The sequence below is a fragment of the Gymnodraco acuticeps genome, unplaced genomic scaffold (genome assembly GCF_902827175.1).
Source record: "Gymnodraco acuticeps unplaced genomic scaffold, fGymAcu1.1, whole genome shotgun sequence".
In the NCBI taxonomy this organism is placed as follows: domain Eukaryota; kingdom Metazoa; phylum Chordata; class Actinopteri; order Perciformes; family Bathydraconidae; genus Gymnodraco; species Gymnodraco acuticeps.
Window position 1 is genome coordinate 1 of NW_022991018.1, and position 23354 is coordinate 23354.

General features: G+C 42.1%; 5 protein-coding genes and 1 pseudogene across 7 annotated transcripts; all 6 read right to left on the reverse strand.

Annotated features, from left to right (window-relative positions):
• Positions 1 to 2339: 2339 nt before the first annotated feature.
• LOC117559494 (NAD(P)H dehydrogenase [quinone] 1-like) lies at positions 2340 to 4172 on the reverse strand. Its single transcript, XM_034236285.1, has 6 exons — positions 4033 to 4172; positions 3739 to 3906; positions 3531 to 3661; positions 3339 to 3452; positions 3162 to 3263; positions 2340 to 2702 (listed from the first exon to the last, which is right to left on the reverse strand). The coding sequence occupies exons 1-6, from the start codon at positions 4034 to 4036 to the stop codon at positions 2403 to 2405; spliced, it is 819 nt and encodes a 272-aa protein (XP_034092176.1). The 5' UTR covers positions 4037 to 4172; the 3' UTR covers positions 2340 to 2402.
• An 876-nt stretch (positions 4173 to 5048) lies between these two features.
• Positions 5049 to 6423, reverse strand: LOC117559495 (ribosyldihydronicotinamide dehydrogenase [quinone]-like). The gene is made up of 6 exons (XM_034236286.1): positions 6372 to 6423; positions 6078 to 6245; positions 5870 to 6000; positions 5678 to 5791; positions 5501 to 5602; positions 5049 to 5404 (listed from the first exon to the last, which is right to left on the reverse strand). Exons 1-6 carry the CDS (start codon positions 6373 to 6375, stop codon positions 5105 to 5107), a joined length of 819 nt encoding a protein of 272 aa, XP_034092177.1. The 5' UTR covers positions 6376 to 6423; the 3' UTR covers positions 5049 to 5104.
• Positions 6424 to 8984: 2561 nt separating this feature from the next.
• On the reverse strand, positions 8985 to 10884 carry LOC117559496 (ribosyldihydronicotinamide dehydrogenase [quinone]-like). The gene is made up of 6 exons (XM_034236287.1): positions 10857 to 10884; positions 10387 to 10644; positions 10179 to 10309; positions 9987 to 10100; positions 9810 to 9911; positions 8985 to 9347 (listed from the first exon to the last, which is right to left on the reverse strand). The coding sequence occupies exons 1-6, from the start codon at positions 10882 to 10884 to the stop codon at positions 9048 to 9050; spliced, it is 933 nt and encodes a 310-aa protein (XP_034092178.1). The 3' UTR covers positions 8985 to 9047.
• A 2435-nt stretch (positions 10885 to 13319) lies between these two features.
• LOC117559498 (ribosyldihydronicotinamide dehydrogenase [quinone]-like) lies at positions 13320 to 15162 on the reverse strand. Of its 2 annotated transcripts, XM_034236290.1 has the most exons (6): positions 15015 to 15161; positions 14721 to 14888; positions 14513 to 14643; positions 14321 to 14434; positions 14144 to 14245; positions 13320 to 13683 (listed from the first exon to the last, which is right to left on the reverse strand). In XM_034236290.1, the coding sequence occupies exons 1-6, from the start codon at positions 15052 to 15054 to the stop codon at positions 13384 to 13386; spliced, it is 855 nt and encodes a 284-aa protein (XP_034092181.1). In that variant the 5' UTR covers positions 15055 to 15161; the 3' UTR covers positions 13320 to 13383. The 2 variants fall into 2 exon arrangements, with proteins under 2 accessions (XP_034092181.1, XP_034092180.1); XM_034236289.1 differs by having other exon boundaries at positions 14321 to 14643; positions 15015 to 15162.
• Positions 15163 to 15938: 776 nt separating this feature from the next.
• LOC117559499 (ribosyldihydronicotinamide dehydrogenase [quinone]-like) lies at positions 15939 to 17512 on the reverse strand. 2 transcript variants are annotated; one of them, XM_034236292.1, is made up of 6 exons: positions 17365 to 17512; positions 17071 to 17238; positions 16863 to 16993; positions 16671 to 16784; positions 16495 to 16596; positions 16037 to 16399 (listed from the first exon to the last, which is right to left on the reverse strand). In XM_034236292.1, the coding sequence occupies exons 1-6, from the start codon at positions 17402 to 17404 to the stop codon at positions 16100 to 16102; spliced, it is 855 nt and encodes a 284-aa protein (XP_034092183.1). In that variant the 5' UTR covers positions 17405 to 17512; the 3' UTR covers positions 16037 to 16099. The 2 variants fall into 2 exon arrangements, with proteins under 2 accessions (XP_034092182.1, XP_034092183.1); XM_034236291.1 differs by having other exon boundaries at positions 15939 to 16399; positions 16671 to 16993.
• A 3149-nt stretch (positions 17513 to 20661) lies between these two features.
• LOC117559497 lies at positions 20662 to 22225 on the reverse strand (annotated as a pseudogene).
• Positions 22226 to 23354: the final 1129 nt, after the last annotated feature.

Sequence of the window (23354 nt, forward strand, 5' to 3'; positions counted from 1 at the left end):
AACCCTCTGTCCCTGTAACGCTGATGGAGGGATTCATTAGAGGGACTAACCTTTGCTTTCTACATCTGCAGTATTGACTCCAGCGCCATCATGTCCGTATCACAGGGACACAAATGGTCCCTAATGGAGCAATGAGCATAACAGTGATGTTGGCCATAAGCTGTAACTAGCTGTGATCCCACTGCAGATCTGATTGGACGGTGTGGAGCATCATTAGAGCAGATGATCCTGTGTGTGTGTGTGTGTCGTGATGAGGGGTGACATCGCCCTCTGAGAGACGAGCACAATGGGAGATCTTTGTGAGGAAAAGCATCTGTTATTTAATATCTTTGTCACTAATTCAACACTTTACATGTGTGTCTTTACTTTATCCTTATATAAAATAGGTTATTTATTTTAGCTTTTTTTGGACATTTAATTGTATCTGTTTATATAAATACCTCTATTTTATTTAAACGTGTTATCATATCCATTTTAACTCCTTTTTTCATATAAATATCTCTCTTCTCTTATTTTTACTTCTTAGATTTGTATAAGTATCTTGAGTAATAGAAGTAGAAGAACAAGTAGTGGGAATGCTGATACAGCATTCCCACTACTTGTTCTTCTACCACAGAATTCTTTATCATTATTATTCCGCCAGGATTTTGGCCCTCTTCTTCTCCCACATTGAACATCGCAGAAACTCAGTTCAAACATCAAAACGTTCAGCTCGGCCGGGAATCGATGGCTATTACTTTTCTCATTCACAACTTTCATAATTCCAGAGATACATCCCATAATTCATCACATTTTTAACATGGAAGTCAATGGAGAAACTCTTCAGACTTCAACAAATCTTCAAGCGACTTCAACTGCTAACTGCTCCTTCATCAACTGCTAACTGCTCCTTCATACTTTCACTCAGAAACCTCATTCCAACTTTAAAATGTTAAACATCTTTCTGACATTATTCGTGTAACACAACTTTTAAATCTGATTCATACTTCAGATATTAAACATTGTTCAGACCTTGGTAAAGAGGCCTTCTTCAGATTTTAAAGTGTGTGATGACACAGCTAGAGTGGAGGACAGATTTAATTCTGCCTTCATATTTATTTTAAACCTTTCATAATTCCCAAACCCTACATTCCTGAGACATAATTTTTCATGACAAACGTAGGAAAACATCTCGTAGCTTGAAAGATAAAAACAAATTAAGCTAAATAATTAAACAGAATGCCTCTTGAGGGCATGAAGTGACAAAAGCTTTCAACATGCCTCCAACATGCCCACTGATATTTCCTCACGGCAGCAGCCGCACACCTTTAGTTAAACTGCAAAAAAGGCCACATTATTGACCTGAAAGTACACAAAAATTACACTTCAGATGCTCAAGTTCCTTGACATGCTTCACGCTTTAAAATGTCACCGATATCTGTTACGGTTCTTCCACAAAACGTTCACATGTAACAGGTTTATCTCTCATTCAGAACAATGGAAATGCTCTCCTCTCACTGATTACTGCACATCACCATGGAAACCTTTGATCTCTGGACACCTCGTTAGTTCAAATATAAACACCTGTGTCATGGAACACGATGTCATAAATCCAACTGACATGTTCAGAGCAGCAGACTTCAGATAATGGTTAATGGTCCTGCCCTCAACAGCTCCACGTCAATTTTGGGGTGTCATCATATGCCGTTTCCATGGACACGCATCCCTCGCCATAAAAGCAGGTCTCCCTTGAAAAAGAGATCAATGATCTCAATGGGATACACCTGGATAAATAAAGGTTTGAAATGAAATGAAGACGATGTCGCTATAACTCCTAATGAAAATGTTCAAAAAGTGCTCAAACTTCACCTGTGTGCTAACAGTCCAGCCGTGACATCTACGGGACAGTTTTGAGATTTCTTCAAATGCCGTTGCCATGGCAACACAATGCTCTCCATGAAACACGGTTCTCATAACTTCAGTGAAAATGCTCCAAACTACACAGGTTTGGTAACGATGCAGCCATCAACACATCTAAGCGTATTATGGGATGTCATCAAATGCCGTTGGCATGGCGACAGATCATTCGCCATCAAGTTAGTTCAAAAGTTTGCAGTTCAAATATTCTGCTGCTTTTCCAAGCCTTTTTACTTTCTTCTCTCATCACACATTCAAGCCCCCAGTGTTCATGTATCATTTCAATCTAAATTCTTCACTTTCTTCTTACACATTATATTTCAGCATAGCAGTTTAGCGTCAGCATAAAGCATTCCCACTAGCGATTTCTTCAGGAATTGCATTCGTATATGCAAACCCCAGCCATTTGAATTACAATACAGTTTCCAAGTATTCAACAGAAATTCAGAACATATTAACCAGCTTTTATTTATCATCATAAAAAACCAACAACAGTCATTCACTCTTCAGACTCCAGCTTTCATCTGGTTGTTGGGTGGCAGGGCCTTGCCCAGGTGGGTCCCCACGGTCAGTCCAAACTCCTTTGCGGCATGTTTCTCATGGACCTCAGGCTTCAGTTGGTAACCCTTCTCCCCATCAAAGCAGTCCAAGGGAGTGAAAGCAAGTGGGTTTTCTTCCAGGAGGCCTTGCATGCGCGTGCGGCAGCCCTCCAGCATAGTAGCGCGTGCCTCAGAGGGAACGTGAGACGGGGCCCAGAAGATCTGAGGAGCCAGAACCTGGAAGCCACAGTAGTGCAGGATGCCATTCTGGAGGAAAAAATAAATACATGGGTGTCGATGCATACAATAAATAAGTTCCCTCTGGAACAGAGGTTGTGGTTGACTTTTTAACTGCCCGTGATTTTGACAGACAAGATTGTACAATTCTTTCAAAATCCATTATTACCCGTCGGTCTGTACACCTCGCGGGAGCGCGGCACAGCGTAAAGCATAAACTCCCAGACATTTCATTGATTTGTACGGCAAAGTTAGGTCTAGAAACGATATAATTTCCTTTTTGGAGGGCATCCATAACACCGGAGCCCTGCTGCGGGGAAACTTTGGCGCTGTTCTGAGTTTGTTCTAATCTGTCAAAATGACAGACTGCTTTCAGATTTTTCCATCATTGTTAAAAAAAAAAAAATCTGTCATAAACGGAATATATTCGGTTAACGCGACCTCTACTCTGGAACAGCTTTATGATAATCATTCGTCAAAATAAAATACCTGCAGTGGCCAAAGAGTGACATTCATGTCTCCATTGATGCCATTTGCACTGAACATGGACTCCTGAGACCCAGTGGTGAAGGAGAGCATGGCCTTCTTGTCCTGTGGAAAAAGACAAGATATAAGTAGGGAGAAATAGCTTCACAATAAGGCAAACCTCTTGATTTGCTTTGTTACCTTGAAGATTCCCTGGCTGTAGCGCTTCTCGTGGGTGAAGGCAAAGCCCAGTGTGAGCACCCGGTCCATCCAGCCCTTCATGATGGCAGGAACAGTGAACCAGTACATGGGGAACTGAGCAGTAGGGCTTAAGGTTAGTTCATAACAGAGGCATGGCTTAACAAAACAAAGACATACCAATTCTGGCTCTACCTGAAAAATGACGAGGTCGGCCTCAGTGAGTTTGCGTTGTTCTTCAGTGATATCAGCAGTAAGCTTTCCCGCCTCCCATGCCAGTTTGGTCTCCTCTCCGTAACAGAAGTGATCTGCATTCTTAACTTTTCCTGCAGGGAAAATAAATGTTTGCAAGTCTGAAGACCAGTTTGAAAGCTAAGCTATTTATTTTCAGTTAGGTATTTACCAGTGATGTCCTCAGCTGTAGCAGTGGCCTTAAACTTCATGGCATACAGGTCAGATACTTCTACTGTGCAGCCCTTAGCAGTTAAAACTTCCACCGCAGCGTCTTTGGCTGCAGAGTTGAACGAGCCAGAGCTCTGGTGTGCATACACAATCAACACTTTCTTTGACGCTAAATCAAGAACAACAAGAAATGAGAACACATCAGAAACATACCTATGAGATTCAACCTTAATCTGAACATGAGCTATACACTCAAGCCCTCAGCAAATACAAGAACACCAAGTCAAAAACATACCCATTTTGAAGCAGGAAATTGTAAATGCTGGATTTGACACAGACTGTGTGTTGATGGAAAGGGTGGCTCATGCTAGAGCAAACTGAAGAAGCTGCTTTTATACTCCACACCACTCAACATACTGCCTTCTGGCTCATTTCTCACAGGTGCTGTCAATCAGCAATCAATGTCACTGACCAATCAGCTGGCAACTACCAGGACTCATCAATCTAGTATCTAATCTACAGGTATTCACTGAATTTGGGCAGCATTTCAAATGGAGAGGAACTTTTCTACCACTAAAAGCCAAGTACATTTTAATACAGCTGCAGATCAGCCACTTTGTAGGATACACTTACAATAGTACTCTTGCAAAAACATTTTCTCATTCATGTTTGCTTTTCCCCCATTTTAGCCGACCCAGAAAGAGACGCAGCGTAGGTTTTTCTTTATCTCTGTTTATGCGTCTTTTAATACAGAGGCCATGCAGATCTGAAGGATCAGAACGAGGATACTATTCTAGAGATGGGACACACATGTGCAGAGCTACAAAAGGCACTATACGAAGATGCATATTTGAAAGTTATAGGCAACTAAGATCAAAGCGTAAAAGTAGTTTGGTGAAGGGAGGATTAGATCAAAATAACAGGGTTAACAGAAATGAAGGGTTACAGATTCATTTTGTTCGGGGTCCTGACCACAGAAGTTAACTTGAGAAACTTCAGTGAATAGTCAACTTGGCTCTAAGTTTAGCAATCAGTGAAATCTTTCCCGACAGGAGTTTGATGGACGTTGTGTCACAATACTTAACATTGGTAGGCCTAAAGAAAATTGCATACAACCGGTTGCCATAGCAACATCTTGTGTGCATTCATTGCCATTAAAGCTGAATGAGTCAAACGACTGTTATATAAATGTACAATGCTGAGAAGTACAATAAGCCCTTTACTTGATTTATTGGCTCCAATTATTGTATATGCAAACCCCAGCCATTAGAACTACAATACAGTTTCCAAGTATTCAACAGAAATTCAGAACATATTAACCAGCTTTTATTATCATCATAAAAAAACCAACAACAGTCATTCATTCTTCAGACTCCAGCTTTCATCTGGTTGTTGGGTGGCAGGGCCTTGCCCAGGTGGGTCCCCACGGTCAGTCCAAACTCCTTGGCGGCATGTTTCTCATGGACCTCAGGCTTCAGCTGGTAACCCTTCTCCCCATCAAAGCAGTCCAAGGGAGTGAAAGCAAGTGGGTTTTCTCCCAGGAGGCCTTGCATGCGCGTGCGCCAGCCCTCCAGCATAGTACCGCGTGCCTCAGAGGGAACGTGAGACGGGGCCCAAAAGATCTGAGGAGCCAGAACCTGGAAGCCACAGTAGTGCAGGATGCCATTCTGGAGGAAAAAAATACATACATGGGTGTCGATGCATACAATAAATAAGATCCCTCTGGAACAGCTATATGATAATCATTCGTCAAAATAAAATACCTGCAGTGGCCAAAGAGTGACATTCATGTCTCCATTGATGCCATTTGCACTGAACATGGACTCCTGAGACCCAGTGGTGAAGGAGAGCATGGCCTTCTTGTCCTGTGGAAAAAGACAAGATATAAGTAGGGAGAAATAGCTTCACAATAAGGCAAACCTCTTGATTTGCTTTGCTACCTTGAAGATTCCCTGGCTGTAGCGCTTCTCGTGGGTGAAGGCAAAGCCCAGTGTGAGCACCCGGTCCATCCAGCCCTTCATGATGGCAGGAACAGTGAACCAGTACATGGGGAACTGAGCAGTAGGGCTTAAGGTTAGTTCATAACAGAGGCATGGCTTACAAAACAAGAAACATACCAATTCTGGCTCTACCTGAAAAATGACGAGGTCTGCCTCAGTGAGTTTGCGTTGTTCTTCAGTGATATCAGCAGTAAGCTTTCCCGCCTCCCATGCCAGTTTGGTCTCCTCTCCGTAACAGAAGTGATCTACATTCTTAACTTTTCCTGCAGGGAAAATAAATGTTTGCAAGTCTGAAGACCAGTTTGAAAGCTAAACTATTTATTTTCAGTGAGGTATTTACCAGTGATGTCCTCAGCTGTAGCAGTGGCCTTAAACTTCATGGCATACAGGTCAGATACTTCTACTGTGCAGCCCTTAGCAGTTAAAACTTCCACCGCAGCGTCTTTGGCTGCAGAGTTGAACGAGCCAGAGCTCTGGTGTGCATACACAATCAACACTTTCTTTGACGCTAAATCAAGAACAACAAGAAATGAGAACACATCAGAAACATACCTATGAGATTCAACCTTAATCTGAACATGAGCTATACACACAAGCCCTCAGCAAATACAAGAACACAAAGTCAAAAACATACCCATTTTGAAGCAGGAAATTGTAAATGCTGGATATTGACACAGACTGTGTGTTGATGGAAAGGGTGGCTCATGCTAGAGCAAACTGAAGAAGCTGCTTTTATACTCCACACCACTCAACATACTGCCTTCTGGCTCATTTCTCACAGGTGCTATCAATCAGCAATCATTGTCACTGACCAATCAGCTGGCAACTACCAGGACTCATCAATCTAGTATCTAATCTACAGGTATTCACTGAATTTGGGCAGCATTTCAAATGGAGAGGAACTTTTCTACCACTAAAAGCCAAGTACATTTTAATACAGCTGCAGATCAGCCACTTTGTAGGATACACTTACAATAGTACTCTTGAAAAACATTTTCTCATTCACGTTTGCTTTTACCCCCATTTTAGCCGACCCAGAAAGAGACGCAGCGTAGGTTTTTCTTTATCTCTGTTTATGCGTCTTTTAATACAGAGGCCATGCAGATCTGAAGGATCAGAACGAGGATACTATTCTAGAGATGGGACACACATGTGCAGAGCTACAAAAGGCACTATACGAAGATGCATATTTTGAAAGTTATAGGCAACTAAGATCAAAGCGTAAAAGTAGTTTGGTGAAGGGAGGATTAGATCAAAATAACAGGGTTAACAGAAATGAAGTGTTTGAAATGAAGGGTTACAGATTCATTTTGTTCGGGGTCCTGACCACAGAAGTTAACTTGAGAAACTTCAGTGAATAGTCAACTTGGCTCTAAGTTTAGCAATCAGTGAAATCTTTCCCGACAGGAGTTTGATGGACGTTGTGTCACAATACTTAACATTGGTAGGCCTAAAGAAAATTGCATACAACCGGTTGCCATAGCAACATCTTGTGTGCATTCATTGCCATTAAAGCTGAATGAGTCAAACGACTGTTATATAAATGTACAATGCTGAGAAGTACAGTAAGCCCTTTACTTGATTTATTGGCTCTAATTATTTAGTGGGAATGCTGACACAGCATTCCCACTATCTGTTATGCTACGCACAAAATTCTTTGTTATTCCGCCGGGTTATTTTGCGCATCTTCTTCTCCCACATTGAACATCGCAGAAACTCCGTTCAAACATCAAAACGTTCAGCTCGGTCAGGAATCGATGGCTATTACCTTTATCATTCTTAACTTTAATAATTCCAGAGATACATCCCATAATACATTACATTTTTAACATGGAAGTCAATGGAGAAACTCTTCAGACTTCAACAATCTTCAAGCGACTTAATCTGCTAACTGCTCCTTCGTACTTTCACTCAAAAACCTCATTCCAACTTTAAAATGTTACACATCTTTCTGACATTATTCGTGTAATACAACTTTTAAATCTGATTCTTACTTTAGAGATATTAAACATTGTTCAGACCTTGGTAAAGAGGCCTTCTTCAGATTTTAGAGTGTGTGATGTCACAGCTAGAGTGGAGGACAGATTTAATTGTGCCTTCATATTTTATTTTAAACCTTTCATAATTCCCAAACCCTACATTCTTGAGACATAATTTCTCATGACAAACGTAGGAAAACATCTCGTAGCTTGAAAGATAAAAAAAGATTAATCAAAATAATTAAACAAAATGCCTCTTGAGGGCATGAAGTGACAACAACTTTCAACATGTCTCCATTAAACCCCATTGTAAGTTAAGCCTCATCTTTCCCCACCACAGCAGCCACACACCTTTAGTGAAACTGCCAAAATGGCCACATTAGTAACCCGAAAGTACACAACAATTACACTTCAGATACTCAAGTTCCTTGACATGCTTCACGCTTTGAAATTTCACCGATATCTGTTACGGTTCTTCCACAAAACGTTCACATGTAAGAGGTTTATCTCTCATTCAGAACAATGGAAACCTTTGATCTCTGGACACCTCGTTAGCTCAAATATAAACACCTGTGTCATGGAACACGATGTCATAAATCCAACTGACATGCTCAGATCACCACACTTCAGATGGTTAACAGTCCAGCTCTCAAGTGTCATCATATGCCGTTTCCATGGAAACGCATCCCTCGCCATAAAAGACGATGTCGCTATAACTCCTATGAACATTTTCAAAAAGTGCTCAAACTTCACATGTGTGCCAACAGTCCAGCCGTGAAGACATCTACGGTAACGTTTTGAGATTTCTGCAAATGCCGTTGCCATGGCAACACAATGCTCGCCATGAAACACGGTTCTCATAAAGTCAGTGAAAATGCTCCAAACTTCACAGGTTTGGTAACGATGCAGCCATCAACACATCTAAGCGTATTATGGGATGTCATCAAATGCCGTTGGCATGGCGCCAGAAAATTTGCCATCAAGTTAGTTCAAAGGTTTGCAGTTCAAATATTCTGCTGCTTTTCCAAGCCTTTTTACTTTCTTTTTTTTCTCTCATCACACATTCAAGCCCCCAGTGTTCATGTATCATTTCAATCGAAATTCTTCACTTTCTTCTTACACATTATATTTCAGCATAGCAGTTTAGCGTCAGCTTTTCAGCATAAAGCATTCCCACTAGCAATTTCTTCAGGAATTGCATTCTCTAGTTGTATATGCAAACCCTAGCCATTAGAACTACAATACAGTTTCCAAGTATTCAACAGAAATTCAGAACATATTAACCAGCTTTTATTTATCATCATAAAAAACCAACAACAGTCATTCATTCTTCAGACTCCGGCTTTCATCTGGTTGTTGGGTGGCAGGGCCTTGCCCAGGTGGGTCCCCACGGTCAGTCCAAACTCCTTGGCGGCATGTTTCTCATGGACCTCAGGCTTCAGCTGGTAACCCTTCTCCCCATCAAAGCAGTCCAAGGGAGTGAAAGCAAGTGGGTTTTCTCCCAGGAGGCCTTGCATGCGCGTGCGCCAGCCCTCCAGCATAGTAGCGCGTGCCTCAGAGGGAACGTGAGACGGGGCCCAGAAGATCTGAGGAGCCAGAACCTGGAAGCCACAGTAGTGCAGGATGCCATTCTGGAGGAAAAAATAAATACATGGGTGTCGATGCATACAATAAATAAGTTCCCTCTGGAACAGAGGTTGTGGTTGACTTTTTTGCTGCCCGTAATTTTGACGGACAGGATTGTACAATTTCCATCAAAATCCATTATTACCCGTCGGTCTGTACACCTCGCGGGAGCGCGCCACAGCGTAAAGCAGAAACTCCCAGACATTTCATTGATTTGTACGGCAAAGTTAGGTCTGGAAACGATATCATTTCCTTTTTGAAGGGCATCCATAACACCGGAGCCCTGCTGCGGGGAAACTTTGGCGCTGTTCTGAGTTCGTTCTAATCTGTCAAAAATGACGGACTGCTTTCAGATTTTTCCGTCATTGTTAAAAAAAAAGAAGATCTGTCATAAACGGAATATATTCGGTTAACGCGACCTCTACTCTGGAACAGCTTTATGATAATCATTCGTCGAAATAAAATACCTGCAGTGGCCAAAGAGTGACATTCATGTCTCCATTGATGCCATTTGCACTGAACATGGACTCCTGAGACCCAGTGGTGAAGGAGAGCATGGCCTTCTTGTCCTGTGGAAAAAGACAAGATATAAGTAGGGAGAAATAGCTTCACAATAAGGCAAACCTCTTGATTTGCTTTGTTACCTTGAAGATTCCCTGGCTGTAGCGCTTCTCGTGGGTGAAGGCAAAGCCCAGTGTGAGCACCCGGTCCATCCAGCCCTTCATGATGGCAGGAACAGTGAACCAGTACATGGGGAACTGAGCAGTAGGGCTTAAGGTTAGTTCATAACAGAGGCATGGCTTATCAAAACAGAAACATACCAATTCTGGCTCTACCTGAAAAATGACGAGGTCTGCCTCAGTGAGTTTGCGTTGTTCTTCAGTGATATCAGCAGTAAGCTTTCCCGCCTCCCATGCCAGTTTGGTCTCCTCTCCGTAACAGAAGTGATCTGCATTCTTAACTTTTCCTGCAGGGAAAATAAATGTTTGCAAGTCTGAAGACCAGTTTGAAAGCTAAGCTATTTATTTTCAGTGAGGTATTTACCAGTGATGTCCTCAGCTGTAGCAGTGGCCTTAAACTTCATGGCATACAGGTCAGATACTTCTACTGTGCAGCCCTTAGCAGTTAAAACTTCCACCGCAGCGTCTTTGGCTGCAGAGTTGAACGAGCCAGAGCTCTGGTGTGCATACACAATCAACACTTTCTTTGACGCTAAATCAAGAACAACAAGAAATGAGAACACATCAGAAACATACCTATGAGATTCAACCTTAATCTGAACATGAGCTATACACTCAAGCCCTCAGCAAATACAAGAACACAAAGTCAAAAACATACCCATTTGAAGCAGGAAATTGTAAATGCTGGATTTGACATAGACTGTGTGTTGATGGAAAGGGTGGCTCATGCTAGAGCAAACTGAAGAAGCTGCTTTTATACTCCACACCACTCAACATACTGCCTTCTGGCTCATTTCTCACAGGTGCTGTCAATCAGCAATCAATGTCACTGACCAATCAGCTGGCAACTACCAGGACTCATCAATCTAGTATCTAATCTACATGTATTCACTGAATTTGGGCAGCATTTCAAATGGAGAGAGGAACTTTTCTACCACTAAAAGCCAAGTACATTTTAATACAGCTGCAGATCAGCCACTTTGTAGGATACACTTACAATAGTACTCTTGCAAAAACATTTTCTCATTCATTTTTTCTTTTACCCCCATTTTAGCCGACCCAGAAAGAGACGCAGCGTAGGTTTTTCTTTATCTCTGTTTATGCGTCTTTTAATACAGAGGCCATGCAGATCTGAAGGATCAGAATGAGGATACTATTCTAGAGATGGGACACACATGTGCAGAGCTACAAAAGGCACTATACGAAGATGCATATTTTGAAAGTTATAGGCAACTAAGATCAAAGCGTAAAAGTAGTTTGGTGAAGGGAGGATTAGATCAAAATAACAGGGTTAACAGAAATGAAGTGTTTGAAATGAAGGGTTACAGATTCATTTTGTTCGGGGTCCTGACCACAGAAGTTAACTTGAGAAACTTCAGTGAATAGTCAACTTGGCTCTAAGTTTAGCAATCAGTGAAATCTTTCCCGACAGGAGTTTGATGGACGTTGTGTCACAATACTTAACATTGGTAGGCCTAAAGAAAATTGCATACAACCGGTTGCCATAGCAACATCTTGTGTGCATTCATTGCCATTAAAGCTGAATGAGTCAAACGACTGTTATATAAATGTACAATGCTGAGAAGTACAGTAAGCCCTTTACTTGATTTATTGGCTCTAATTATTTAGTGGGAATGCTGACACAGCATTCCCACTATCTGTTATGCTACGCACAAAATTCTTTGTTATTCCGCCGGGTTATTTTGCGCATCTTCTTCTCCCACATTGAACATCGCAGAAACTCCGTTCAAACATCAAAACGTTCAGCTCGGTCGGGAATCGATGGCTATTACCTTTATCATTCTTAACTTTAATAATTCCAGAGATACATCCCATAATACATTACATTTTTAACATGGAAGTCAATGGAGAAACTCTTCAGACTTCAACAATCTTCAAGCGACTTCAACTGCTAACTGCTCCTTCATCAACTGCTAACTGCTCCTTCATACTTTCACTCAGAAACCTCATTCCAACTTTCAAATGTTACACATCTTTCTGACATTATTCGTGTAACACAACTTTTAAATCTCATTCTTACTTTTAGAGATATTAAATATTGTTCAGACCTTGGCAAAGAGGCCTTCTTCAGATTTTAGAGTGTGTGATGTCACAGCTAGAGTGGAGGACAGATTTAATTGTGCCTTCATATTTTCTTTTAAACCTGCCATAATTCCCAAACCCTACATTCCTGAGATATACATTTTCATGACAAACGTAGGAAAACATCTCGTAGCTTGAAAGATAAAAAAAGATTAATCAAAATAATTAAACAAAATGCCTCTTGAGGGCATGAAGTGACAACAGCTTTCAACATGTCTCCATTAAACCCCATTGCAAGTTCAGCCTCATCTTTCCCCACCACAGCAGCCGCACACCTTTAGTGAAACTGCCAAAATGGCCACATTATTAACCCGAAAGTACACAACAATTACACTTCAGATACTCAAGTTCCTTGACATGCTCCACGCTTTGAAATTTCACCGATATCTGTTACGGTTCTTCCACAAAACGTTCACATGTAAGAGGTTTATCTCTCATTCAGAACAATGGAAACCTTTGATCTCTGGACACCTCGTTAGCTCAAATATAAACACCTGTGTCATGGAACACGATGTCATCACTCCAACTGACATGCTCAGAGCACCACACTTCAGATGGTTAACAGTCCAGCCCTCAAGTGTCATCATATGCCGTTTCCATGGAAACGCATCCCTCGCCATAAAAGACGATGTCGCTATAACTCCTATGAACATTTTCAAAAAGTGCTCAAACTTCACATGTGTGCCAACAGTCCAGCCGTGAAGACATCTACGGTAACGTTTTGAGATTTCTGCAAATGCCGTTGCCATGGCAACACAATGCTCGCCATGAAACACGGTTCTCATAAAGTCAGTGAAAATGCTCCAAACGGCCCAAAACTTCACAGGTTTGGTAACGATGCAGCCATCAACACATCTAAGCGTATTATGGGATGTCATCAAATGCCGTTGGCATGGCGCCAGATAATTTGCCATCAAGTTAGTTCAAAAGTTTGCAGTTCAAATATTCTGCTGCTTTTCCAAGCCTTTTTACTTTCTTTTTTTTCTCTCATCACACATTCAAGCCCCCAGTGTTCATGTATCATTTCAATCTAAATTCTTCACTTTCTTCTTACACATTATATTTCAGCATAGCAGTTTAGCTTCAGCATAAAGCATTCCCACTAGCAATTTCTTCAGGAATTGCATTCTCTAGTTGTATATGCAAACCCTAGCCATTAGAACTACAATACAGTTTCCAAGTATTCAACAGAAATTCAGAACATATTAACCAGCTTTTATTTATCATCATAAAAAAAACAACAACAGTCATTCACTCTTCAGACTCCAGCTTTCATCTGGTTGTTGGGTGGCAGGGCCTTGCCCAGGTGGGTCCCCACGGTCAGTCCAAACTCCTTGGCGGCATGTTTCTCATGGACCTCAGGCTTCAGCTGGTAACCCTTCTCCCCATCAAAGCAGTCCAAGGGAGTGAAAGCAAGTGGGTTTTCTCCCAGGAGGCCTTGCATGCGCGTGCGCCAGCCCTCCAGCATAGTACCGCGTGCCTCAGAGGGAATGTGAGACGGGGCCCAGAAGATCTGAGGAGCCAGAACCTGGAAGCCACAGTAGTGCAGGATGCCATTCTGGAGGAAAAAATAAATACATGGGTGTCGATGCATACAATAAATAAGTTCCCTCTGGAACAGAGGTTGTGGTTAACTTTTTCACTGCCCGTGATTTTGACGGACAGGATCGTACAATTTCCGTCAAAGTCCATTATTACCCGTCGGTCTGTACACCTCGCGGGAGCGCGCCACAGCGTAAAGCAGAAACTCCCAGACATTTCATTGATTTGTACGGCAAAGTTAGGTCTGGAAACGATATATTTTCCTTTTTGGAGGGCATCCATAACACCGGAGCCCTGCTGCGGGGAAACTTTGGCGCTGTTCTGAGTTCGTTCTAATCTGTCAAAATGACAGACTGCTTTCAGATTTTTCCATCATTGTTAAAAAAAAAAAAATCTGTCATAAACGGAATATATTCCGTTAACGCGACCTCTACTCTGGAACAGCTTTATGATAATCATTCGTCGAAATAAAATACCTGCAGTGGCCAAAGAGTGACATTCATGTCTCCATTGATGCCATTTGCACTGAACATGGACTCCTGAGACCCAGTGGTGAAGGAGAGCATGGCCTTCTTGTCCTGTGGAAAAAGACAAGATATAAGTAGGGAGAAATAGCTTCACAATAAGGCAAACCTCTTGATTTGCTTTGTTACCTTGAAGATTCCCTGGCTGTAGCGCTTCTCGTGGGTGAAGGCAAAGCCCAGTGTGAGCACCCGGTCCATCCAGCCCTTCATGATGGCAGGAACAGTGAACCAGTACATGGGGAACTGAGCAGTAGGGCTTAAGGTTAGTTCATAACAGAGGCATGGCTTTTCAAAACAAAGACATACCAATTCTGGCTCTACCTGAAAAATGACGAGGTCTGCCTCAGTGAGTTTGCGTTGTTCTTCAGTGATATCAGCAGTAAGCTTTCCCGCTTCCCATGCCAGTTTGGTCTCCTCTCCGTAACAGAAGTGATCTGCATTCTTAACTTTTCCTGCAGGGAAAATAAATGTTTGCGAGACTGAAGACCAGTTTGAAAGCTAAACTATTTATTTTCAGTGAGGTATTTACCAGTGATGTCCTCAGCTGTAGCAGTGGCCTTAAACTTCATGGCATACAGGTCAGATACTTCTACTGTGCAGCCCTTAGCAGTTAAAACTTCCACCGCAGCGTCTTTGGCTGCAGAGTTGAACGAGCCAGAGCTCTGGTGTGCATACACAATCAACACTTTCTTTGACGCTAAATCAAGAACAACAAGAAATGAGAACACATCAGAAACATACCTATGAGATTCAACCTTAATCTGAACATGAGCTATACACTCAAGCCCTCAGCAAATACAAGAACACAAAGTCAAAAACATACCCATTTTGAAGCAGGAAATTGTAAATGCTGGATTTGACATAGACTGTGTGTTGATGGAAAGGGTGGCTCATGCTAGAGCAAACTGAAGAAGCTGCTTTTATACTCCACACCACTCAACATACTGCCTTCTGGCTCATTTCTCACAGGTGCTGTCAATCAGCAATCAATGTCACTGACCAATCAGCTGGCAACTACCAGGACTCATCAATCTAGTATCTAATCTACATGTATTCACTGAATTTGGGCAGCATTTCAAATGGAGAGAGGAACTTTTCTACCACTAAAAGCCAAGTACATTTTAATACAGCTGCAGATCAGCCACTTTGTAGGATACACTTACAATAGTACTCTTGCAAAAACATTTTCTCATTCATGTTTGCTTTTTCCCCCATTTTAGCCGACCCAGAAAGAGACGCAGCGTAGGTTTTTCTTTATCTCTGTTTATGCGTCTTTTAATACAGAGGCCATGCAGATCTGAAGGATCAGAAGGAGGATACTATTCTAGAGATGGGACACACATGTGCAGAGCTACAAAAGGCACTATACGAAGATGCATATTTGAAAGTTATAGGCAACTAAGATCAAAGCGTAAAAGTAGTTTGGTGAAGGGAGGATTAGATCAAAATAACAGGGTTAACAGAAATTAAGTGTTTGAAATGAAGTTAGATTCATTTTGTTCGGGGTCCTGACCACAGAAGTTAACTTGAGAAACTTCAGTGAATAGTCAACTTGGCTCTAAGTTTAGCAATCAGTGAAATCTTTCCCGACAGGAGTTTGATGGACGTTGTGTCACAATACTTAACATTGGTAGGCCTAAAGAAAATTGCATACAACCGGTTGCCATAGCAACATCTTGTGTGCATTCATTGCCATTAAAGCTGAATGAGTCAAACGACTGTTATATAAATGTACAATGCTGAGAAGTACAATAAGCCCTTTACTTGATTTATTGGCTCCAATTATTGTATATGCAAACCCCAGCCATTAGAACTACAATACAGTTTCCAAGTATTCAACAGAAATTCAGAACATATTAACCAGCTTTTATTTATCATCATAAAAAACCAACAACAGTCATTCATTCTTCAGACTCCGGCTTTCATCTGGTTGTTGGGTGGCAGGGCCTTGCCCAGGTGGGTCCCCACGGTCAGTCCAAACTCCTTGGCGGCATGTTTCTCATGGACCTCAGGCTTCAGCTGGTAACCCTTCTCCCCATCAAAGCAGTCCAAGGGAGTGAAAGCAAGTGGGTTTTCTCCCAGGAGGCCTTGCATGCGCGTGCGCCAGCCCTCCAGCATAGTACCGCGTGCCTCAGAGGGAACGTGAGACGGGGCCCAGAAGATCTGAGGAGCCAGAACCTGGAACCCACAGTAGTGCAGGATGCCATTCTGGAAGAAAAAATAAATACATGGGTGTCGATGGATACAATAAATAAGTTCCCTCTGGAACAGCTATATGATAATCATTCGTCAAAATAAAATACCTGCAGTGGCCAAAGAGTGACATTCATGTCTCCATTGATGCCATTTGCACTGAACATGGACTCCTGAGACCCAGTGGTGAAGGAGAGCATGGCCTTCTTGTCCTGTGGAAAAGACAAGATATAAGTAGGGAGAAATAGCTTCACAATAAGGCAAACCTCTTGATTTGCTTTGTTACCTTGAAGATTCCCTGGCTGTAGCGCTTCTCGTGGGTGAAGGCAAAGCCCAGTGTGAGCACCCGGTCCATCCAGCCCTTCATGATGGCAGGAACAGTGAACCAGTACATGGGGAACTGAGCAGTAGGGCTTAAGGTTAGTTCATAACAGAGGCATGGCTTAACAAAACAGAAACATACCAATTCTGGCTCTACCTGAAAAATGACGAGGTCTGCCTCAGTGAGTTTGCGTTGTTCTTCAGTGATATCAGCAGTAAGCTTTCCCGCCTCCCATGCCAGTTTGGTCTCCTCTCCGTAACAGAAGTGATCTACATTCTTAACTTTTCCTGCAGGGAAAATAAATGTTTGCAAGTCTGAAGACCAGTTTGAAAGCTAAGCTATTTATTTTCAGTGAGGTATTTACCAGTGATGTCCTCAGCTGTAGCAGTGGCCTTAAACTTCATGGCATACAGGTCAGATACTTCTACTGTGCAGCCCTTAGCAGTTAAAACTTCCACCGCAGCGTCTTTGGCTGCAGAGTTGAACGAGCCAGAGCTCTGGTGTGCATACACAATCAACACTTTCTTTGACGCTAAATCAAGAACAACAAGAAATGAGAACACATCAGAAACATACCTATGAGATTCAACCTTAATCTGAACATGAGCTATACACTCAAGCCCTCAGCAAATACAAGAACACAAAGTCAAAAACATACCCATTTTGAAGCAGGAAATTGTAAATGCTGGATTTGACATAGACTGTGTGTTGATGGAAAGGGTGGCTCATGCTAGAGCAAACTGAAGAAGCTGCTTTTATACTCCACACCACTCAACATACTGCCTTCTGGCTCATTTCTCACAGGTGCTGTCAATCAGCAATCAATGTCACTGACCAATCAGCTGGCAACTACCAGGACTCATCAATCTAGTATCTAATCTACAAGTATTCACTGAATTTGGGCAGCATTTCAAATGGGGAGAGGAACTTTTCTACCACTAAAAGCCAAGTACATTTTAATACAGCTGCAGATCAGCCACTTTGTAGGATACACTTACAATAGTACTCTTGCAAAAACATTTTCTCATTCATGTTTGCTTTTCCCCGCATTTTAGCCGACCCAGAAAGAGACGCAGCGTAGGTTTTTCTTTCATCTCTGTTAATAGGCGCATTCACACCGCAGTACTTTTCCCACAAAGGTTCATCAGAACTTAGTTCATGAGAAGTCTTTAGTTCTCATGAACTAAGTACAGATCGCGTTCACACCGAAATAAGTCCCTGAAGGAGGATTAGGCAAATGAAGCCGCTGACGTCACTTGTTCTTCTTCTGCTTTGGGTTTACTGGCAGGCCGCAAACAACTTCACAGCGTATACTGCCACCCAAAGTCCCCGGCCGGAAGTCCCCGGAGTTGGGGACTGGCTTCAGTAGAAGCTGCTGGGAGTCCCAGCAGCTTCTACTGAAGCCTTCCGAGTAAATCGCCAGAACACCGACACCTCCTCATCTCCACCGCTCCCATGTTTTCTTTTTGTGTTGCCATAAGTTAGTCTCTCTGCGTTTCTGAGCTGGGCTAATGCTAATGCTAATAATGCTAATGCGAGGATAATAAAATGGCGGCTTCACAAAACTTTTTGGGAGTTTTACGGGGCGTGGTTTTCAATCCGCCCAGCCAATCAGACATAGGAACCTTTTTCTCCCACAAAAGTCCCTGCTCTCTAGCAGGGACGGAAAAGGGGGTGAAAAGGTTCTGATGAACTAATTTTAGTTCCGGCTCTTTTTGGTGTGAACGCGACATTTCGGAACTATATCGGAACTAAAGTGGGAAAAGTACTGCGGTGTGAACGCGCCTTATGCGTCTTTTAATACAGAGGACATGCAGATCTGAAGGATCAGAATGAGGATACTATTCTAGAGATGGGACACACATGTGCAGAGCTACAAAAGGCATTATACGAAGATGAATATTTTGAAAGTTATAGGCAACTAAGATCAAAGCGTAAAAGTAGTTTGGTGAAGGGAGGATTAGATCAAAATAACAGGGTTAACAGAAATGAAGTGTTTGAAATGAAGGGTTACAGATTCATTTTGTTCGGGGTCCTGACCACAGAAGTTAACTTGAGAAACTTCAGTGAATAGTCAACTTCGCTCTAAGTTTAGCAATCAGTGAAATCTTTCCCGACAGGAGTTTGATGGACGTTGTCACAATACTTAACATTGGTAGGCCTAAAGAAAATTGCATACAACCGGTTGCCATAGCAACATCTTGTGTGCATTCATTGCCATTAAAGCTGAATGAGTCAAACGACTGTTATCTAAATGTACAATGCTGAGAAGTACAGTAAGCCCTTTACTTGATTTATTGGCTCTAATTATTTAGTGGGAATGCTGACACAGCATTCCCACTATCTGTTATGCTACGCACAAAATTCTTTGTTATTCCGCCGGGTTATTTTGCGCATCTTCTTCTCCCACATTGAACATCGAAGAAACTCCGTTCAAACATCAAAACGTTCAGCTCGGTCGGGAATCGATGGCTATTACCTTTATCATTCTTAACTTTCATAATTCCAGAGATACATCCCATAATACATTACATTTTTAACATGGAAGTCAATGGAGAAACTCTTCAGACTTCAACAATCTTCAAGCGACTTCAACTGCGACTTCATACTTTCACTCAGAAACCTCATCCCAACTTTAAAATGTTACACATCTTTCTGACATTATTCGTGTAACACAACTTTTAAATCTGATTCTTACTTTTAGAGATATTAAACATTGTTCAGACCTTGGTAAAGAGGCCTTCTTCAGATTTTAGAGTGTGTGATGTCACAGCTAGAGTGGAGGACAGATTTAATTGTGCCTTCATATTTTATTTTAAACCTTTCATAATTCCCAAACCCTACATTCTTGAGACATAATTTCTCATGACAAACGTAGGAAAACATCTCGTAGCTTGAAAGATAAAAAAAGATTAATCAAAATAATTAAACAAAATGCCTCTTGAGGGCATGAAGTGACAACAACTTTCAACATGTCTCCATTAAACCCCATTGTAAGTTAAGCCTCATCTTTCCCCACCACAATAGCCACACACCTTTAGTGAAACTGCCAAAATGGCCACATTATTAACCCGAAAGTACACAACAATTACACTTCAGATACTCAAGTTCCTTGACATGCTTCACGCTTTGAAATTTCACCGATATCTGTTACGGTTCTTCCACAAAACGTTCACATGTAAGAGGTTTATCTCTCATTCAGAACAATGGAAACCTTTGATCTCTGGACACCTCGTTAGCTCAAATATAAACACCTGTGTCATGGAACACGATGTCATCACTCCAACTGACATGCTCAGATCACCACACTTCAGATGGTTAACAGTCCAGCCCTCAAGTGTCATCATATGCCGTTTCCATGGAAACGCATCCCTCGCCATAAAAGACGATGTCGCTATAACTCCTATGCACATTTTCAAAAAGTGCTCAAACTTCACATGTGTGCCAACAGTCCAGCCGTGAAGACATCTACGGTAACGTTTTGAGATTTCTGCAAATGCCGTTGCCATGGCAACACAATGCTCGCCATGAAACACGGTTCTCATAACGTCAGTGAAAATGCTCCAAACGGCCCAAAACTTCACAGGTTTGGTAACGATGCAGCCATCAACACATCTAAGCGTATTATGGGATGTCATCAAATGCCGTTGGCATGGCGCCAGATAATTTGCCATCAAGTTAGTTCAAAGGTTTGCAGTTCAAATATTCTGCTGCTTTTCCAAGCCTTTTTACTTTCTTTTTTTTCTCTCATCACACATTCAAGCCCCCAGTGTTCATGTATCATTTCAATCGAAAATTCTTCACTTTCTTCTTACACATTATATTTCAGCATAGCAGTTTAGCGTCAGCATAAAGCATTCCCACTAGCAATTTCTTCAGGAATTGCATTCTCTAGTTGTATATGCAAACCCTAGCCATTTGAACTACAATACAGTTTCCAAGTATTCAACAGAAATTCAGAACATATTAACCAGCTTTTATTTATCATCATAAAAAACCAACAACAGTCATTCACTCTTCAGACTCCGGCTTTCATCTGGTTGTTGGGTGGCAGGGCCTTGCCCAGGTGGGTCCCCACGGTCAGTCCAAACTCCTTGGCGGCATGTTTCTCATGGACCTCAGGCTTCAGCTGGTAACCCTTCTCCCCATCAAAGCAGTCCAAGGGAGTGAAAGCAAGTGGGTTTTCTCCCAGGAGGCCTTGCATGCGCGTGCGCCAGCCCTCCAGCATAGTACCGCGTGCCTCAGAGGGAACGTGAGACGGGGCCCAGAAGATCTGAGGAGCCAGAACCTGGAAGCCACAGTAGTGCAGGATGCCATTCTGGAAGAAAAAATAAATACATGTGTGTCGATGCATACAATAAATAAGTTCCTTCTGGAACAGAGTTGTGGTTGACTTTTTCCCTGCCCGTAATTTTGACGGACAGGATCGTACAAATTCCGTGAAAATCCATTGTTACCCGTCGGTCGGTACACCTCGCGGGAGCGCGCCACAGCGTAAAGCATAAACTCCCAGACATTTCATTGATTTGTACGGCAAAGTTAGGTCTAGAAACGATATAATTTCCTTTTTAAAGGTCATCCATAACACTGGAGCCCTGCTGCGGGGAAACTTTGGCGCTGTTCTGAGTTCGTTCTAATCTGTCAAAATGAGGGACTGCTTTCAGATTTTTCCGTCATTGTTAAAGAAAATCTGTCATAAACGGAATATATTCCGTTAACGCGACCTCTACTCTGGAACAGCTATATGATAATCATTCGTCAAAATAAAATACCTGCAGTGGCCAAAGAGTGACATTCATGTCTCCATTGATGCCATTTGCACTGAACATGGACTCCTGAGACCCAGTGGTGAAGGAGAGCATGGCCTTCTTGTCCTGTGGAAAAGATAAGATATAAGTAGGGAGAAATAGCTTCACAATAAGGCAAACCTCTTGATTTGCTTTGTTACCTTGAAGATTCCCTGGCTTTGTAGCCGCTTCTCGTGGGTGAAGGCAAAGCCCAGTGTGAGCACCCGGTCCATCCAGCCCTTCATGATGGCAGGAACAGTGAACCAGTACATGGGGAACTGAGCAGTAGGGCTTAAGGTTAGTTCATAACAGAGGCATGGCTTTTCAAAACAAACATACCAATTCTGGCTCTACCTGAAAAATGACGAGGTCTGCCTCAGTGAGTTTGCGTTGTTCTTCAGTGATATCAGCAGTAAGCTTTCCCGCCTCCCATGCCAGTTTGGTCTCCTCTCCGTAACAGAAGTGATCTGCATTCTTAACTTTTCCTGCAGGGAAAATAAATGTTTGCAAGTCTGAAGACCAGTTTGAAAGCTAAACTATTTATTTTCAGTGAGGTATTTACCAGTGATGTCCTCAGCTGTAGCAGTGGCCTTAAACTTCATGGCATACAGGTCAGATACTTCCTACTGTGCAGCCCTTAGCAGTTAAAACTTCCACCGCAGCGTCTTTGGCTGCAGAGTTGAACGAGCCAGAGCTCTGGTGTGGCATACACAATCAACACTTTCTTTGACGCTAAATCAAGAACAACAAGAAATGAGAACACATCAGAAACATACCTATGATATTCAACCTTAATCTGAACATGACCCTATACACCAAGCCCTCAGCAAATACAAGAACACAAAGTCAAAAACATACCCAATTTTGAAGCAAGGAAATTGTAAATGCTGGATTTGACAAGACTGTGTGTGATGGAAAGGGTGGCTCATGCTAGAGCAAACTGAAGAAGCTGCTTTTATACTCCACACCACTCAACATACTGCCTTCTGGCTCATTTCTCACAGGTGCTGTCAATCAGCAATCAATGTCACTGACCAATCAGCTGGCAACTACCAGGACTCATCAATCTAGTATCTAATCTACATGTATTCACTGAATTTGGGCAGCATTTCAAATGGGAGAGGAACTTTTCTACCACTAAAAGCCAAGTACATTTTAATACAGCTGCAGATCAGCCACTTTGTAGGATACACTTACAATAGTACTCTTGCAAAAACATTTTCTCATTCATGTTTGCTTTTCCCCATTTTAGCCGACCCAGAAAGAGACGCAGCGTAGGTTTTCTTATCTCTGTTTATGCGTCTTTTAATACAGAGGCCATGCAGATCTGAAGGATCAGAACGAGGATACTATTCTAGAGATGGGACACAATGTGCAGAGCTACAAAAGGCACTATACGAAGATGCATATTTGAAAGTTATAGGCAACTAAGATCAAAGTAAAAGTAGTTTGGTGAAGGGAGGATTAGATCAAAATAACAGGGTTAACAGAAATGAAGTGTTGAAATGAAGGGTTAAAGATTAATTTGTTCGGGGGTCCTGACCACAGAAGTTAACTTGAGAAAACTTCAGTGAATAGTCAACTGGCTCTAAGTTTAGCAATCAGGAAATCTTTCCCGACAGGAGTTTGATGGACGTTGTGTCACAATACTTAACATTGGTAAGCCTAAAGAAATTGCATACAACGGTTGCCATAGCGACATCTTGTGTGCATTCATTGCCATTAAAGCTGAATGAGTCAAACGACTGTTATATAAATGTACAATGCTGAGAAGTAAAGCCCTTTACTTGATTTATTGGCTCTAATTATTTAGTGGGAATGCTGACACAGCATTCCCACTATCTGTTATGCTACGCACAAA